Here is a 19960-nt window from a genome sequence, read left to right on the forward strand (position 1 = left end):
ATATGATATGGGGTGAGGAAGAGTGCAGAGGAACAGGAGCATGTGAGATTAATGCTAACGGAATGTATTAGTTTCTTACTGCTGCCGTGAAAAAACTACTGGGATTTCAATGCTTAAAACAACACAAATGTATTATCTTAGAGTTTTGGAGGTCAGAGTCTGAAATAGTTCTCAGCAGGCTGGCACAAAGTGTCAGCAGGGCTGTGTTTCTCTGTGGAGTCTCTAGAGAAGAAATCTATCCTCTTACCTTTTCTGCTTCAGTGGGCTGCCTGCAGCACTTGGCTTGTGGCCCCTTCCTCATCTTCAGAACCTGCAGCTGCACCTTAAAATCTCTAACTCTGACTTGCCTGCCTCAAACTTTCGGTCATAAGGATTCTTGTGATTACATTGTGTGTGCTTAGTTGCTCAGTCGTGTCTGACTCTTTGTGACCCCATGGACTGTAGCCTGCCAGGCTCCTCTGTCCATGGGATTTCTCAGGCAAAAATACTGGAGTGCATCGCCATTTCCTTCTCCAGGGGATTTTTCCCAACCCAGGGATGGAACCTGAGTCTCCTGCATTGGCAGGTGGTTTCTTTACCACTGAGCCATTGGGAAAGCCCTCTGATTACATTAGGAACACCCAGATTATTCAGGATAGTCTCCAGATATGTAACTTAGTCATATCTGCCAAATCGCTTTTGTCATTTGAGGTCACATAGTCGTAGGTTCCAGGGAGTAGGATGGGACATCCTTGTAGGTCTTTATCTTGCCTACCGCATGGAACAAAGCCATCATTTGCTGATTGCCTAGGATTTGGAAAAGAGGTGAAAAAGCCTGGAGTGGTCAGGTCAACCTGTCTGTTTCATTTTGTCAGTATAAGCGGTGTGGGCAAGACCACGGGAGTAGGATTCCCTTCCAAGTGTAACAGCCTGACCAGAACGCCAGCTCCGTGAAGACCAGATCTGTATCTGTCTTGTTCACTACTGTGCCCTCTTCATTGTCTACAGCACTGACTGGGACATTCATGGTGCTTATTAATTATCTGTTGAATGAAATATTTGTTGCTGAATGAATGACTGAGTTGGGAAAGCTTGAGGAAGAGCACTAGGGAGAACTCTCCACTGTCTTCTGTCTGCATCAAGTTCCTGTTTTCTTGGTGAAGTTAGGTTTTCAGCTCAGGTTGTAGATGGTCTGGAATCACGTCATAATGATAGAGACATTCTGCTGGTGGGAGAGAGAGACAGCTAGGATTGTAGAGCCTTTTCCTTCTCTCTCTGGCTTTTAGCCTCCATACCGAGCATCCCCTGGAACGAGGAGCAGGGAGAAGCGTAGAAACTAATGTATGGCCTCAGTGAAGGTTGGGGCAGCTGCTGATGGAGGAAGAAGTTGTTCGCTATGGCGACAATCGCTTGTCCCTGCAGCGACCAGCTGTCACATTCCTCATTGTCACCCAGCCAGAGTCAAGTCTTGCCCTTTGCATTCCTAAAAGAACACTTGACCCTGTGAGGACATGATATGCATTTATGCTCTGAAAAGTGCCAGTGAAATAGAAAACCGAGAAGCTTCTTGATGCTTTAAAAAATAGCATAAAGCATTGGTGTTTGAGGGCCCTGCAGGTAGGTAGCCAGCGGGTAAGCAGAAGCGATTGGGTTTCTGATATAGAAACTAGCATGTTTAGGGGCTTTGCCTCTCAGATATGAGGTCTGACAAATACTTTGAATAAAAGCTGTCCTTGTAAACTGACATTAAAAACCTTGTCTTGAAGAAAATTAACTAATTTGTTGAAAGGAGCAAAAGATGGTAGAAAAAAGAAAGACTTTTTATTAACACGAGGAGGACATGGGGTACACACTTGGCTGGGCTCCATGAAATTTGGAGAATCAAAGTCTTCTGGTCTTTTACTGTCTTACGTCACCTTGGACAAACAGTGTACCTTTTCTCAGATTTTTATCTGTTGTCTTTATCAGTGCTGTTTTAAAAATGTCATCCATCTAGGTATTGAGGCACATGTGAGTATTGTATTTTCCCAGTCTAACAGTCTCTTGAAAGAACTTGCCTGTTTTTTTGAAAGAATATATTAATTATATTTAATTTATCATCCCTTAAATTAACCTCTCTATCTAAATCTATAAAATTATTAGTAAGAGAAATAACTGGTTACCACAAAGGATGGAAAATTCATCATTGGAAGTCCTTATTCCATAAAGTTGCCTAATGATTAATATCTTGTTGTAATGCTAAGGAAACAAAATTAAATATAGGAAAGAGCTGGTATTCATGGTGTACATGGTAGGTTTTAAAGCCTGTGAACAAGATTTCTGGTCAGTTTGCCAGACAGAACAAATGCAGAACACCACCCCACCCCATCCCTATTCTGCAAACAAGTGGAGGATGAAATTTCACCAAAAGCAATTTTTAAAATGACAGATGATCTCAAGAAGGGGAAAACACAGGTATCGGAAAGAAGGAGGGGAACTCAGGGTAAGCAACGTGAGTGACCAAAGTCCAGATGGCGTATAGAGGCATGAGACTCGGGGTGGTAAGAAGAATGTCTATAACAGAGAGCGGTAACAGAGAGCGGCGGGAGGGGATGAGTCCCCTCTGCAGGCACGGTGCGGGGAGGGAAGGGACTAAGCTCCCAGGGGAAGCCGAGGCCTATGAAGGTTCCATCCATGGAACCAGGCCAAGAGAACCCCACTTGTGGCCAGAAGCAGTAGCAGGGAAACTTGCCTCTGACTGCAGTTGGAAGAGAAAGGAGAGACCCCAGTGGCTGGTGAGAGCCGGGCTTGTGCCCCGCAGGGTATAGAGCTCAGATTCACACCCTGAGTGCAGCGCCAGGTCAGGAGCAAGTTGTGTGCCCGACACTTCATTCTTCAGGGGACGGGGGATGGACTTATGCTCAAAAGTGTGTTCCAAAAGATGAAGGACAACTGGTACTAGTATTTAAAGGAAAAAGGAGGAGGAGGAGATACAGGCAGGTTTGGAAAAAAAAATCAAATAGAAGTTCTCAAAATGGAAGATAGTTATTGAACTACCTGAACACTGTTGTGTTGGTTGAAAATTGTCTTGCTTATTAGTACATTGTCTCATTAGTTATGGTTCCAGATACAAATAGCACATGGATACATTTTTTTTTTACTGTACAATTATCTGAGGAGGTTTGCATAACAGTCTCTTTATCTGTTTTAATCTCATTTTCTTTAAAGTGGAGATTTACATCTTTTATCAAATGATTTATTAAAGACAAAAACTCACATGTCATCATTTGTGAGAAACTCTCTCTTTTATGCATATTTGGTCACCCTTCTGGGCTCTTAGCAATCTGTGGTTATAAAAGTAATCCTGTCATTCTTTGTGCTGTTAAGTGTATGTTTATATATCACCCATTCTTGAGCTCGTCCAGCCAGCCTTTCTTCCAGTTTTTAATCGCTCCTTGGTACACAGTAGGCCCCACAATATTTTGAGTAAAAGAACGAAGACTTAAAGTCATCCAGTTCCACTGGCAGCACTGTATATTAGACCCCAGGCCTTAAAGAGGCTCCCATCAGTTGTATTTCAGTGAATGTGTCTGGCTGCAATCCTGATGTTCTGACCTTAGACAGAAGCTTTTGTAAGCATTTAGTCATTGAGATTGGAGCCTTGAGAAATCTGTTGGCCAAGAACTAACGAGTGTAAAATAGGTACAGGATAATTGAATGATTCTGCTTTTTAAAAGTCAACATCCTTGTACGCTGTCATGGGGTGGGGAAGAAATGTGTTGAGAAGAGCAGAAAACGGCATCAGACAAGAATGTGTTTCCCCTTCCTTCCTCTGCTGTGTTAGAGAGGAATTTTGTTTCCATTTCTTAAAGCTAAGGGACTAGGATGAGCTAAGAAAAAAGGATGAACTGTCCACACAAAACTAAGGACGTTATTCCTCAAATATAATCATTTAGAGGATAATAGCTTTTTCCACTAATTAAATTGCAGAAGGAAGGAAAGAGTGGAACTTTTAGTATTAAAGAGGAAGCAAAAGGAAGTTGAAAGTCTTTATAAAACTGAGTTAATAATGGAAACTAAGTTGGAACTAAATGAGTAAGTAAAATATACTTTAAGCAGGAAGATGAGAAGGTTCTTAGGATTCTTGGTAAGTGTTTTGTGGAAATGTAAAGCACATTTCCAGAGTTTAGCTCAGTCTTCTTAAGATATAGTTTATCTTTCAAACACCTTCTGATTTGAAATCATGCTCAGTCTGTTAATTTCTTATTTGATTTTTCAATAAAACTTCTTTCCCCCGAAATAAGTCTGTTGATGGTAAGATAATTTTCAAGGTCAGAAATTTCCAAAGAAGTTAGACAATGTTCCTACATTAGGAATTATTTTTACCCTAATTGGTTCTCCTGTATGTTAAATTCTGTGACTGGGCCATTGGTCCTGTTTCATTTGCAATAAAATAACATTTAGCCCATTTGAAATATTATAGTTAAAACCAATATAAAATGTTCATTTTGTCATATATTTTATTGAAAGGTAATATAAATTGTGTTTATTTTTTTATTAAAAAGCCATGAAAATTATTCACAATAAAAGTGATTGCCAATAAATTTCTTTTCACAGAGCAGCATGAAATTCCAAAATAAAATATAGTTTGGGACTCAAGAAATTAGAAACATTTGAACTCTTATGAGGAAAAAAAAATTACAAAATGCTAGGGAACTAGTTTAAATGCTGAGGGATTTAACTTTGTAGCTATTGTTTTCATTTTATAGCTTATTGTTATTTTAAAGCACATGTAGAAATTCTTCTGGAAACACACTTTGGTGAATTTATACCAATAATTTCTGTCAATGAAATTGTCAATGTTCTCTTCTTAAACCAGGTTGTTGGTGTAGCCCAGGCCATCAACAAGAAATCAGGAAATGGTGGGACATTCACTGAAAAAGACGAAAAGGTACCAAAACTTGTGCCTGGTATGATCTCAATTTAGGAAGATGTTTTCTCTTTAGAGTGTATAGACCTTTGGAATAAGTGATTGTCAAAACTGTTGATCGCAAAAGCAGTATGGTTTGAAAGGATCTGAAATGTTCAGAGGGGTCTCTTTCCTCTGGCTAAATCAGTACTGACCTGTGGTCCTCAGTCAACAGAACCCCCGGCCCAGCCCACAGAACCCCCGCCCCCAGCCCGACCCCTGCTCACCACGCCCCCAAGCCTGCCTCGCCACGCCCCCAAGCCTGCCTCAAGGCTGTGTGCATGCTGGGGCTATCTAGAGAGTGACATGATATTTTAACTCTCCCATTTACTTTTCATCACTGCTATAAAGAAATTCAACATTAAGTTAAAAAACAAAACCCTAAAGCACTGCTCCAAGTTCAGCACTCCAGGTCTGCTAAAAATTGGAATTGCTTCCTGGTGAAGCAAATTTCAGAACATTTTATAAGCTTTGCACACAGACGATGGGGCGCCAAGGTGTGAATTCAGGCTGGATGATGTGAATTTAGCTTCAGAAAGAGCGGCAGTCAGCATTATTTTATTACGTTTCTCGTCCAACTCTGGAGGGATAGTTTCCTTGCACCACATCGATGTGTTTTCCGTTTTAAGGACGGAAGCCCTTAAACCTGTTTATAACTTCATCCTGTCTGTAGGTTTTATTATTTCTCTTCCTGGATATGTAATTATATGTATATCATGGCACCCACTGAATTCTTCCTCTTTAAGCCCATTGCTATTTCTGTCCCTCCACTGAAAATGAGTAGGAACTTTTGGAAGACATTCCAATAAGACAGAGTTATTTTTGTCTCCTGCTGTAGGCTGTATTGACACTGGTGCTGGTCCCCATGCCTTAATTGCTTCGGAACATAGAAAGTACCTTTTTAAATGTGTAGTAGTCATCTAGTCTCCTATTCTCTTAATGACATCTGAGAATATTTGGTGGGAAACACTGTCCTAGATTGGCTGTTTATTCCATTATTTGTCTATAATCCATTCAGGTAAACCCCCCTTGAAAGATTGTCATTCTTAGTCTGTATCATCTCTTGGCAGAATAAATTCATGATTGTGAATAAAATATGCCACTTCTTTTAATCAGTAATTAGTATAACTGTGAACACATCACCTTGGTATAGTATCGTGAGGGTGATAGGCCCGTGTTTAAAAGAATATATTTAATATTTGCAATTTAGTATGGGACTGCGGTTGCCAGTATTCTCCTAACAAGTATGTGAGCTTTCAGTTTGCCCTGGTAATAAAGTACGGACTATTTTTATAGTCTTAGCTTTAATCCAAGTCTTAATATCATTTAGAGACTGCACCAACTTTTGCATAAAGTGAATTTCAATATCAAATCATGTAAAGAGATCTCTGTCTCCTCTCTTTCTCCTTGCTTATTTTACAACTATTTCATGACATTAGGCAACTTTATTAACACTTGTCATCTACTGATTGTATCATTTAGCTAACACTTGATTTGCATCAGTTTCTAAATTTATGCAGAATAAACATCTACTGTGTTTATTTGATGCTGTTGGTTTTTTAATATTTATTTGAACTATAAATATTTTTGGATGTTGTTCCTGTTTCCAGCAATATAACAAGACAGGTTTATTGACAGTTCTTAACTTGGCTGTTGTCTGTTTTCTAGGACTTTGCTGCTTACTTGGCATTTTGTGGAATTGTTCTTCATAATGCTCAACTCTATGAGACTTCACTGCTGGAGAACAAGAGAAATCAGGCAAGTCTGATTATAAAGAGAGAGTATAGAAATTCTTTTTAAGAAAATGGTTAAATTTTTATATTATATATATATCATATAGATTCAGTTTCTAAATATTTTAACTGTTTCTACTGTTTGTTCTGATAGATATTTTTTCCATTTTGTATTTTTCTGTGAGCTATTGCTTTATCACTGTTAACAGGTAAAGATTTGCTTTTAACTTTACACCACCCTTTGTCATCATGGTACCAGTATTATGATGTCACTGTTTTAAGTTATTGAATGAATTGCACTTGTAATATTAAGGATTTAGTTCTTATTTTATCACTTAGAGATGTCATCTCTTGATTCCCTGCTGTATAAGATAAGGATCTTAACATCCCTCATCTCTCCTTCCCAATTACTACTCCTTACCTCTGCTTTTCCTATCTAGACTTCTTCTTTTATGTTGTCCACACTGATAACATGTATACAGATGGTCTTCAATTTACACTGCTTATTTAGACTTACATTTTCAACTTTGTGATGGTGCAAAAGCTATTCACATTCAGTGGAAGCCATACTTCACACTTTGAATATTGCTCTTTTCCTGGGATAGTGACACATACTCATGACGCTGGGCAGCGGCAGTAGCCAAAGCTCCTCACAAACACACCATCATGAGGGTAAGCAACTTCAAACCATTCTGTTTCCCACACAGCCATTCCAGTTTTCACTTTTAGTACAGTATTGAGTAAATTCATTAGATATTCAATACTTTATTATAAAATAGGCTTTGTGTTAGATGATCATGCTCAGCCGTGGGCGAATGTAAGTGTTCTGAGCATGTTTAAGGTAGGCTGGACTAAGTTGTGATGTTCAGGTGGTTGGGTATATTAAACAGATTTTTGACTTGCAGTATTTTTAACTTACAATGGATTCATCAAGATGTGATTCCATCGTAAATTGAGGAAGAACTGTATTGTTCTACGACCATGATGAACTTTTCTAAAGCTTTGTCTGGATTAATTCCAAAGTTGCAATTTAAAATAAAGTATTTATAAGTACTGCGATATAAATATTGCTCATATTACCTTTGTTATATAATTTAGTTGTTCTTGTTGATTCTGAAATTTATTCCTTTTTCCTTGAACTGTTTGCATTGGTGTAGCCTCAAGTTATTGCTCTGCCCCCACAAACTCTCCATTATTTAGGCATTCTCTGGAGTTCTTCTTTTTTATGTAGAATCTCCAGATTGTCTCTTTCTTTCTCCTTTCAAGCAAACCTGTTTCTCCTCATGCCTGCTGTGCAGGGTTCATGGTAGAACTTTCCCTCACTGTTTTCTTAGGAAGACTCCATTAGTTATCCGCTGGATCCCAGATCTCCTTCTTTCTCAGTTTACTCCTTTGTTCTGTTGTAGCACATTCTTAATTAACTACTTGCAACACGTATTGTGATGTGAGCACCTTACATGTATAAAAATATTTATTATAACATCCTGCCAGTGTGGCTGGGTATAAACTTCCGCATTGAAAAATGTTTCTCAGAATTTAAAGATAATGCTTTGTCTTCTGCCAGCATTGATATTGTTCTGATTCCTGGAGCTCTTTTTTTATCTATAAGCTTTTGGGATTATTTCTTTGTCATTGCTCTTGTAACTAAATTTCACAATATGATTCTTGTTTTTATTCATCATGCTTGTACCTGGTCATTCCTTTCAGTCTGGAGATGTAAGCCCTTAGGTTTTATGTATTTCTTTTTCATTATTTCTTTGATAATTCATCCCCCTACCCTTTAATTTCTCTTTTTAGAACTTGTGTTAATAAGACAGTGGACTTTCCATGGCTTTCAACTTCAGCATCTTCCTAACATCTCCCTGCTCCAGTCTCACCACTCATTAATCCAGTCTTCTTTTTATGAAAATGAGGTGATCTTGTCCCTTCTCTACTGCAATCCATCACAGTCCAAATGGCTTCAAAAGACGGGGCTTTTGGGATTCTTTCACCATTTACCTCTGCAATATCATCTGCTTAGTTTTCCCCTTTACACTCTGTATTCTTAAAAAATTTGATCAAAACATACAATATGCCAATTTCTCTCAATGTAGTTCTTTTTGACTGTGATATTTTCCTTCCTAACTTCAGTGACTATTCTTCAATAACTATTCTAACTTCAATAATTATTCCTAACTGAATAATTCCTGCTCATCTTTCAGACCTCCCCTGGCATAGTATTGCTTCTGGTAAATCTTAAATAATAACCCTTTCTCTCCCCTCCATGCACAGGTAGTCCTGTGAGACTAGATGAAATTCTCTGGAGTTAAAGGAAAGAGAAATTATCAGGAAAAACATGAAAGGAACTCTGAAAATTTTGTTTATTTAGGAAAACATTTATTCTGTGAAAATGTTGGCAATGTTGGTAAATGTTGATCTCAGAAGTTTGGATCAACAAAAACAATATTGTGTTTTATGTATCAGACACTGTTCGATGTTAACTTATTTAGTCTTCACAACAGCCCCATAATTTTGGTACTGTTTTTCTCATTTTCAAGAAACTAGATCACAAAGCCTGCAGGAGGAGAAACCAGAATTAAAAACTCTTGGCTCTGACTTCAGAATCCGATCGTAACCACTGTACTAATTGTACTAACAATCAATAGGGAAGTTTTCTTTTTAAACTTGGTTTTAATTTGTTAGATTATATATAAACCACTTACAACCCATATAAGTCATTGTATTGCTTTAATAATTACTAAATCAGAGCTCTTAATTTTTTTGTCTAGGTGCTGCTTGACCTTGCTAGCTTAATTTTTGAAGAACAACAATCATTAGAAGTAATTCTAAAGAAAATAGCTGCCACTATTATCTCTTTCATGCAGGTGCAGAAATGCACCATTTTCATAGTGGATGAAGATTGCTCCGTGAGTACAGAGTATGACTTTTTTATTTTTAGAAAGACAGAAGCTTATGGTCCTTAAAGCACTGCTTTTAAACCTCATGTTGGCCTCAGAACTCCCTCTCAAGTCCAACTGAACATGGTTGTTTATGTAAAGCTGATTAAAGCATGCGTTGTTTGGTTGGAAGGGGGTAGAGGTGAGGTTGGAGGACGCCCTGGTGCACCCTCACCTTGTCGACCGTCCACTGAGCAGTCACCACGGGAGTGTCAGCGTGCTGCTTTCATCAGGGCTGCACTACCCTGATGGAGAAGTGCAGCGTCGTGACAGTGTACAGGCCTTTTTTGCCCAGGAATAGTGGTGCCCTCTTGCTGTGAGCAGGTAAACCTGTTCTGCCTGTTTATTCTGAGTGGAATGGGATTGTGTGGAAATCATAAGGCTTGGCCCAATGGAGGCAGTGCTGTTAAAGGTACCTGTTAGTCCCAAATTCTTCCCACCAGGGAAAGTTGCTTAAGTATTCTAAGTGGTAGATTTCAAGCCATTGATTTTCATGTAAAGCAGTAAGATCTGTGTGGAAAGATGGCGTATTCTCATAGAGCGCTGCTTACTTACAGGTCAGCTGACCTTGCTGTGAGCATCAGCACCTTTGGCCTAAGGCCGTTTTCTTTTCTGCAGTTTCTTTTCCTTCTTAACTGATGAATCACTGCTTTTGGTATATTTCTTTTTGATGTAGTTGTTTGTTTTCTTTTTCCTTTAGACCCTTAGAACATGCTCTTTATTGGTGGGTTAGGAAAGAAAATAGGGATTCTTGCATAAAGTCAATTACAATCTGTACAGGATATTTGAATTGATTTTGGTGGGGGGAGTGGAGAAATGAGCTACAGTCCATAGGATTGCAAAGAGTCAGACATGACTGAAGTGACTTAGCATGCATGCATGGGGGGAGAAAAATAATAGTTTTTTCTATTATTTTATTGAAAAAAATTATTTTTTATAAATATAAATAAAATATATTTTAATTATAAAAAAGATTTTTAATACTTATATTTAAAATTTTTAATTATTTTATTAGATAGGACTGTGTGCTATAGCGTTATTTGAATCATTGTGTTTGTGTGTGTATAACTCTCATTAATAGGAAATCAAATGAGAATTCACTGTGCTGTAAGATAATCAGTATTCTCATGGAAATTATTTAAAATATTTTCACTCAGTTATAAATTCCTTAATATAGAGATAATTACAAGATTGTAGCTATCCTTCTGAAGTTCAGGTCTGAATTTAATGCAGTATGTCAGTTCACCATTTTTGCTCTGTGACTGCTCTTTGTCATTTAGTTTTTGAAAGTTATACACAAGGGCACTCCCTTTTTAGACCATTTAAATATCACTTTATTTAACATTCAACTTATCTTTCTACCGGTTAACAGCTATCATGGCAGCAACTGACTGGTATCAGAGTTGCTTTAAAGTATAGCTCAGCAGTATGCCCATTAATCTGTTTTGCTCACTTTTTAAAGACTTAATTTGTTGGGGGTAGCAATTAAGTGACTTGATGTTCATTTATACTGTGATTATTTTTTTATAAAAAACATTTCAACACATGAGCAAAAATCCAAATGTGAACCAGAAAAAAATGTTACTCATTTCTTCTGTTCCCACATTAAATGCATATCATGTTTTATTTGTTTCCTTCCAGTTTTTTATTCAGTTATAGTATGGGTGTAAATATGTATGCTGCTTTTCAATTTAACTTCAAAAGTACATCCCTTTGTTGCTAAAATCTTCATAATTTAATAATCTCATAAAATATTATTGAATTGTGTCTTTAAAAAAAAAAAAAAGACCCAAGAATAGCAGTGAATATATGCATAAAGGCTAAAACTTGAGGATTTTGAATAAATATAGAGAAAATTTGAAGCTAACATGTTCATTAACAACTGGTAGAAAAGCAAAAACAAATAGTACTCAAATAAGTACTTTTGTAGGTCAGTATCAGCAACAATAGGAGCGTGGTTCTTAGTAACGGGAAGTAGGTTTGAGAGTGTCATGAAGTAAGTACTTGGGTCAGTTTTGTCTGAGAAAGTGAAAAAATACAAGAAGTGGTGTCTCAGTTCCACAGACTTGTATGTCTGTGTCTAGGTAGTTTTCAGTGTATTCTCAAACTTATTTCTCAGTATGTGTTGTTGCTCTGTTTCCAGGATTCTTTTTCTAGTGTGTTTCACATGGAGTGTGAGGAATTAGAAAAATCGTCAGATACTTTAACACGGTAAGGACTTATGGTCTCTCTGTCATTTTCACATGTACATAATGCTGGTTACATAGCTATGTCACGATCTGTTTAAGACACAGAAGCTGCAGTTGCTTTTTTCCTCCTACAAGTAACTTCATTTGTGAAAATACTTTACTATTTGACATTATAGTTCCAGGTTTTTTCCACTGCAGTTGACCTGTTGGAAAATTCTTCCACAGAGTGAATAGTGTCACAATTAGTCTAGGCCTGGTACAGTGTTTTCTGTGAGCTGATTCATTCAAGACCCACAGACATATATTTCAGATATATTTTTGCTTTGTACTTTGGGCCCTCGGTGAAAATTTGATAGGCTTCTGAGTCTGTTCAGATTTGGAAACAGCCCTGGGATTTAACTGACCCCAGAAGGGTGCCTGCAGTCTCCATCACACCAATACATGTATGCATGGCAAGAATCAGAAATCTGTTGTAGTTCATTTCTTTTTCATGTTCTTTGTAATTTTAAAATTTATATTCATTTTTTGTTGGCTGGTACACAGAAAAAATATAAAGTCAAGGTTATATGTATCAAGGTTATAGACGTTACTGGCCCAATTTTATACGTGCTTTCTGAAGAACTTTCAAAAGGATTTAGAGTTAACTAACAAATGTTCTTTCTCATATTTTTGTACCCTTAGCAAATTACTGGTGGTGTTTGCTTAAGCAATTGGGTAATCCCAGGAATATAAGTCTGCCGGGGTCAAGCGTCAGGGATTCTTGGGCATAATGCCATGTGTATTTTTCATTATTTATTTCTTTCAATTATTTCACTCCCTAAAATAATTCATGTCAATTTATACTACCCCTTATTAGTGATATTATAATTAAAAGCCGCATATGATCATGGAAATAGAACATTATTTAACTTTACCATTGATGTTAAAGTTCCAGAGTTTTCACTCTACAGTTGACCTATCAGAGGATTATTTCATGTTGGTGAATGATGTCACAGTAATATCCTCAGGAACCAAGTCCCTTGGTGGTAGTTCTTTAAAAACAACCTCTGTGCAAATCTGTAGAACATTCTGTAAGATAACTGGCCTGAAGTGAAGTGAAGTGAAGTTGCTCAGTCACATCCGACTCTTTGCGACCCCATGGACTGTAGCCTACCATGCTCCTCTTTCCATGGGATTTTCCAGGCAAGAGTACTGGAATGGGTTGCCATTTCCTTCTCCAGAGGATCTTCCCAACCCAGGGATCGAACCTGGGTCTCCTGCATTGTAAGCAGACACTTTACCATCTGAGCCACCAGGGGATAACTGGCCTAGTCTCTTCAAAAAGTCAACAGTCATTGGATAAAATGGAGGGAGGGGCTGTCCTTGGACATAACAGCCAAATGCAGTACATGAAACTTGATTAGATCCTACTGCTAAGTCACTTCAGTCGTGTCCGACTCTGTGCGACCCCATAGACGGCAGCCCACCAGGCTCCCCCGTCCCTGGGATTCTCCAGGCAAGAACACTGGAGTGGGTTGCCATTTCCTTCTCCAATGCATGAAAGTGAAAAGTGAAAGTGAAGTCGCTCAGTTGTGTCCGACCCTCAGCGACCCCATGGACTGCAGCCTACCAGGCTCCTCCGTCCATAGGATTTTCCAGGCAAGAGTACTGGAGTGGGGTGCCATTGCCTTCTCCGATTAGATCCTAGTTAAAAGCAAATAGCTGTCAAAGACATTTGTGAGGATAATTGAAAATCTGAATATGGACTGGATACTGGATATTGGTGTGGAATTATTGTTACCTTTTCTTTGGCATTACTAAGTGGTTAGTAGAAGAATGTTCTTATTTTTAGTAGATTCGTGCTGGTTTATGTAAGGATAAAGTGTTAGGATGTCTGCATCTTAGTTTAAAATAGTTCAGATGGGCCGGCTGGGGAGGGAGTAGGGTGTAGTAGGGTGGGTGGGTTATGAATTAGGAGGTTAGGACTAAGCCTATATACACTACTGAATATAAAACATAATCAACAAGGACCTCCTGTATAACATAGGGAACTATACTCAATATTTTGTAATAATCTATCAGGGAAAAGAATCTGAAAAAGGGAAAATATTCAGTTATGTATGTGTACACATGACATATATGTATTTTACACGTATATATACATGTATAACATATATACATATATGTATATTGTGTTGTACACCAGAAGCTAACATGACATAGTAAATCAACTGTACTTCAATTAAAAAATTTTTTTCCTTCAATTAAAAAAAGATATTTTCAACAACAAAAAAAATATGGTTCAACCAAAAATAAAACAGTAAATATATCTAAATATAATAAAGCAAATATATCTAAATTTAGTATAAGTAAATGAATATATTTGCACATATGTAGATATAGCAAATGTGGTAAAATATTAAAAATTGTTGAATCTACGAGTAGGATATTTATTTTGCTTTCAGCTTTCTTATGTATTTCAAAAGTTCACCATAAAAAATTGGAAGAAAATGTTTGTAATAAAAAGCTGGAAGTAAAATTAAAATCATCTTTGTAGGTCATATAAAGCCAAACTGTCTGAGCTTGCAGCTGCAAGAACAAAATGCTTGAGTGTGCAACCTGGTTTCGTCCCAACCTCCCTCGTTAGCACGGACCCCATGGACCGGTGTGGGGTCTGCAGGAGCTGTCTTCTGCCCTGTATGCCTTTCCTTTCTTCTTCTCTTCCTTTTCATGGCATTTCCTGTCCTTTTCTGTGCTCCCCATCAGGATGGAGAAACTGTTGACTCTACTGGTTTAAAGTTGTTACTTTGTTAAGTGATTGTATTTAAATCAAAACATTATATTAAGAGTATTATTTTACCAATATGATACAATGAAAGACCTTTGCTTCTATTAAAAGTATTTCAGGAAGCTGCAAAGGAGCAGATGTAACTTGGGGACAGATAGGGAATGGGTTTGACTTGCAGGGTACACCTGACCTAGGCTGTGACCGCTGACCTGGGTGTGCAGTGGGTACTCAGGGTACATAAACCATGGAATCTCTACCCCAGAGATGTTTCTGCTACCCTTGAATTTTTGTTTCATAAAATTATATCAGAATAGCTGACTTTTATTTCCCTTTTGGCATTGTTGGTCATGAACTGAACTTTATTTCCCATCTCCACATCTGTTCTTTCCTAAGCTTCTGTGTGTATATTTTCTGGCATTTTTAACATTGCTTTAGTGGATTTTGAATCCTTTTTGAATATGTGATAGTATGTACATGTCCTGGTGAATATGTATGTATCTTTCTTAAGTGCTGGTATTGGGCTGTACTGCCTAGGTCAGTTATGAAGTCTTATTCTTAGGAGGAACATTAATAGATACTATTTTTATTTTATGACACCATAACATTTTTGTTGCTTTTTATAATAAACATTTTAGAAAACTTTTAAACATTAAATATTTGATTATTTTACTTTTGGCTTGCATAAATAATGATTACTATGTAGACAAATATATATATATACATGTTTATTTATGAATTTATATATATCCAGAGGAGAATAGGAAAATGAGTATGATATGCATATTAAATGTATAAAATGATGAGAATTCCCTAGCCATCTAGTGGTTAGGACTCTGTGCTTTCACTGCCGGGCCCTGGGTTTGATCTCTGCTTGGTGAACTACAAATGCGCAAGCTAAGAGGCACAGCCAAAACAGAAAAGAAAAATGTATAAAATGAGGAATTATCTATATTTACCTTTAAATGTATTTGTGTGGCAGCATATTTCTGTGTACTTTTATGTATTCACATTGGGATTTTTCTTATTAATTCAGGTAAGTGCTCTAATTCTGATAGTTGAACAAGCCCAGTGACTTGGTGTAATAGTGACCTCTACTGGTGAATATGCATTAAAATACTAAAATCTTACTATATATTTGATTTGTGCTACTGTATACTTGTTTTGTTTCTAATGAATGTCACATTCCCTCTCTGTAAAAGAAAATATATCTTTCCACTTTTAAAAAGTATTCCAAGACAGTCTTAGTGTAAAGATTTTTTTATAAAGGATAAATGTCAGTATGGTTACCTTAAAAGACTAATTTTACATGGACCATTTTAACTGATTCATTAACCGAGTTTACAGTAATGAAAATTATCTAACACCAGTGCCTTACATTAGCTAATAGTTAGCTTTTAATCTAATGATGCAGTACAAGACCTCATAGTGATGTATGTTTTTATTTTAATAAAAATTAGATATCAGGCTTCATTTTGTGAAAACTAAAATGGTGTTTAGTAACTAGCTTTGTAAAAGGACTAGCTGATACTGACCCTTGGCTAGCAGATTCTTTATTACATTTCTGAAATTTCTTATTGATAGAATTTAGGCCTTTCCAGTTTTCATTATTAAACAAACACTTTGTCAATGCAAACCTCTTTCATGAGATGAAATGCTTGGCAGTTTGATGATGTTAGCAATAAGCAAATCGTTCTTTTTAGGCAATTATGTGTCAGTGGAAAAGCATGGCTCACTTAGTATTCTTCTAACCAACCATCTGATTAACTTTTAAAAGAGAAAATAATTTATTGAAGACAGTTTTGAAATGTTAAGTATACAAATAAAGAATAGTGAAGGTGAACATTATACATAATTATTAGAATTGTATTATCGATGGGATCAAACACAGTAAGCTCTTGGGGTTTGTAGAAATTGAGAAGTGAAGGTCATCTCCAGATGATGGGAGGTTTCAGAGTTTTCTGTGCTTCAATTCAGAGAGCCACCTAATTAGAAGGAAAAGTGAATGTGATGTTATACCATTTCTGTAAGTTCGTAATTTTAAGAAATAGATGTTTTAGTGCTATAATTCCAAATTAGTTAATTTCATGTTAATTTTGTGCTGTGCTTAGTCTAAAGTCAGTTGTAACCAGCTCTTTGCAACCCTATGGACTGTAGCCCGCCAGGCTCCTCTGTCCATGGGATTCTCCCAGCAAGAATACTGGAGTGGGCGCCATGCCCTCCTCCAGGGGATCTTCCTGATCCAGGGATCCAGCCCAGGTCTCCCGCATTGCAGGTGGATTCTTTACTGTCTGAGCCTCCAGGCGAGCCCCGTGTTAATTTTAAATGCATATTTTATCACATAATGACAAACACATGGAATTAATCCTTTAAGCTCATGTTCTTGGAATATATATACTACTTGTTAATTATAATTACATTGGGAAACATATTTAAATGCAGGAACACCTACTATTTGTAAAATAGTAAAAAGATTTGTACTCCTTTAAAAAATGGTAGACACAGAGTATGAGAGTGTAGACTCTGACATCGGACTGCTTAAGTATTTGGGTTCATCTGGCTCCCTCTATTGAAATCATGATAATAACAAAAGTCATATGTCGTTATCATCATCATCATCATTGTAAAAGACGTTTGGACAAAGGAATCCTTTTCCAGTGTACTCCTTTCTCTTTGTAGATGCTTTTTCATTTTTCTTATCTTTACTGTAGCATCTTTTATTTTCCTGAGACTTCTGTTTTCTATGAAATATTTATTGTTTTAAAATAGTTTTGTTAACCAAAATCCTTCACTTATCTCATAACCTTTTCTTGGGATTCTCCCCAGGTAATTATGTACAAAGTATTAGGAAGCCAGGCGTATCCTAGGTCTAATGTCTCTAACATTTTTCATGCCTTCTCAGATTATCAGTCTAGGCTCAGAAGTGTTCAGTCTGAAATTCATCTATTCCTCTGTTACCACGGTCGTTTCCCTTTCTTTCTTTTTCCGTTGTATATAGTACTGGACATAAGTTCATTACCTGACTTGGCCAGTTACACTTAACCTAAAGTGTACATCAAAGAACTGAAAGTCACTCAGTCGTGTCTGACTCATTGCGACCCCATGGACTATAGAGTCCATGGAATTCTCCAGGCCAGAATACTGCAGTGGGTAGCCATTCTCTTCTCCAGGGGATATTCCCAACCCGGGGATTGAACCCAGGTCTCGATCTGGGTTCTCGAACCCAGAAGAAGAGAATGGCTACCCACTCCAATATTCTGGCCATATCAGAGGAAGGAAAGACAAAAATATCTTGGCCAGGAATGAGGCCACAACTTCAAGAGTCTTTGTGGTATCACTAGTGATCAAGAACACCATTTGAAACCACTGTCCTAGAAGCAGTTTGCACAGGCTGAGTGAGAAGGAAGATAGGAAAAGATTGGAAACTTGAGAACTCAGAGCAAGTGGACAGTTTTCCTGAGACACCACTTAATTTTGAAATGTTTCCGTCTATTCAGTTCAGGCAGTTCAGTTGCTCAGTCGTGTCTGACCCTTTGCTACCCCATGGACTGCAGCACACGAGGCTTCCCTGTCCTTCACCAACTCCTTAAGCCTGTTCAAGTTCATGTCAATCGAGTTGGTGAAACCATCCAACCATCTTATCCTCTGTCATCCCCTTCTCCTCCTGCCTTCAATCTTTCCCAGCATCGAATGAGTCTTTTCAAATGAGTCAGTTCTTTGCATCAGGTGGCCAAAGTATTGAAGTTTCATCTTCATCATCAGTCCTTCCAATGAATATTCAGAACTGATTTACTTTAGGATGGACTGGTTGGATCTCCTTGCAGTCCAAGGTACTCTCAAGAGTACCTTGAGTACTTCTCCAACACCACAGTTCAAAAGCATCAATTCTTCAGCACTCAGCGTTCTTTATAGTCCAACTCTCTCATCCATACATGGCTATTGGAAAAACCATAGCTTTGACCAGATGGACCTTTGTTGGCCAAGTAATGTCTCTGCTTTTTAATATTCTGTCTAGTTGGTCATAGCTTTTCTCCAAGGAGGAAGCATCTTTTAATTTCATGGCTGCAGTCATCGTCTGCAGTAATTTTGGAGCCCAAGAAAATAAAGTCAGCCACTGTTTCCACTGCTTCCCCATCTATTTGCCATGAAGTGATGGGACTGGATGCCATGATCTTAGTTTTCTGAATGTTGAGCTTTAAGCTAACTTTTTCACTCTTCTCTTTCACTTTCATCAACAGGCTCTTTAGTTCTTCTTCGCTTCTGCCATAAGGGTGGTGTCATCTGCATATCTGAGGTTATTGATATTTTTCCTGGCAATCTTGATTCCAGCTTGTGCTTCTTCCAGCCCAGCGTTTCTCATGATGTACTCTGCATATAAGTTAAATAATCAGGGTGACAGTAAACAGCCTTGATGTACTCCTTTCCCTATTTGGAACCAGTCTGTTGTTCCGTGTCCAGTTCTAACCGTTGCTTCTTGACCTGCATACAGATTTCTCAGGAGGCAAGTCAGGTGGTCTACTATTCCCATCTCTTTTTTAGTTTGTTGTGATCTACACAGTCAAAGGCTTTGGCGTAGTCAGTAAAGCAGAAGTAGATGTTTTTCTGGAACTCTCTTGCTTTTTCAATGATCCAGAGGATGTTGGCAATTTGATCTCTGGTTCCTCTGCCTTTTCTAAATCCAGCTTGAACATCTGAAAGTTCATGGTTCACATGAAGCACGGCTTGGAGAATTTTGAGCATTCCTTTGCTAGCGTGTGCGATGAGTATAATTGTGCGGTAGTTTGAGCATTCTTTGGCATTTCCTTTCTTTGGGATTGGAATGAAAACTGACCTTTTCCAGTCCTGTGGCTGCTGCAGATTTTTTCAAACTTGCTGGCATATTGAGTGCAGCACTTTAACAGTGTCATCTTTTAGGATTTGAAATGGCTCAACTGGAATTCCATCACCTCCGCTAGCTTTGTTTGTAGTGATGCTCCCTAAGACGCACTTGACTTCACATTCCAGGATGTCTGGCTCTAGGCTCTAGGTAACCATCGTGGTTATCTGGGTCAGTAAGATATTTTTTGTATAGTTCTTCCCACTATTAGGCTTTCCTATTTCTTAAGTTAGTGATCTTACAGTTACTGTAGGCACATCCTTTCAGAAATTTACGGAGTAAATTTGCATAACCTGACCGTCTTTGCCAAGTTTATTCCCATCACCAGGGAGTGTAGGAAGTTTCCTAATGAAAAGGCATATTCTATTCTGTTTTCCCAACTCTGGTACTGGCATTATACTTACAAGCCCTCTGACATCAGGTTAACAGGTTCTACCTGTTAAGCAAGAAACTGGAAAAAGAGTTGGGAAAATATTGTAAGCTCAAAAGCATTGTTTTTCATTTAAATACATGTCTTAAAGCACCTCAAAGCAGA

The 19960-nt window shown here is 37.8% G+C and overlaps 1 protein-coding gene across 3 annotated transcripts in view; it reads left to right on the top strand.

Annotated features, from left to right (window-relative positions):
• PDE5A (phosphodiesterase 5A) overlaps positions 1-19960 on the top strand; it is a 149201-nt gene that overhangs the window by 59854 nt on the left and 69387 nt on the right. For all 3 annotated transcript variants that reach the window (XM_070790797.1, XM_070790799.1, XM_070790798.1), the window contains exons 4-7: positions 4838-4909; positions 6596-6685; positions 9429-9566; positions 11740-11807. In XM_070790797.1, coding sequence (XP_070646898.1) covers positions 4838-4909; positions 6596-6685; positions 9429-9566; positions 11740-11807 — 368 coding nt within the window. The remainder of the gene's footprint in view (positions 1-4837; positions 4910-6595; positions 6686-9428; positions 9567-11739; positions 11808-19960) is intronic.

This window comes from Bos indicus, chromosome 6 (assembly GCF_029378745.1).
Source record: "Bos indicus isolate NIAB-ARS_2022 breed Sahiwal x Tharparkar chromosome 6, NIAB-ARS_B.indTharparkar_mat_pri_1.0, whole genome shotgun sequence".
Classification (NCBI taxonomy): domain Eukaryota; kingdom Metazoa; phylum Chordata; class Mammalia; order Artiodactyla; family Bovidae; genus Bos; species Bos indicus.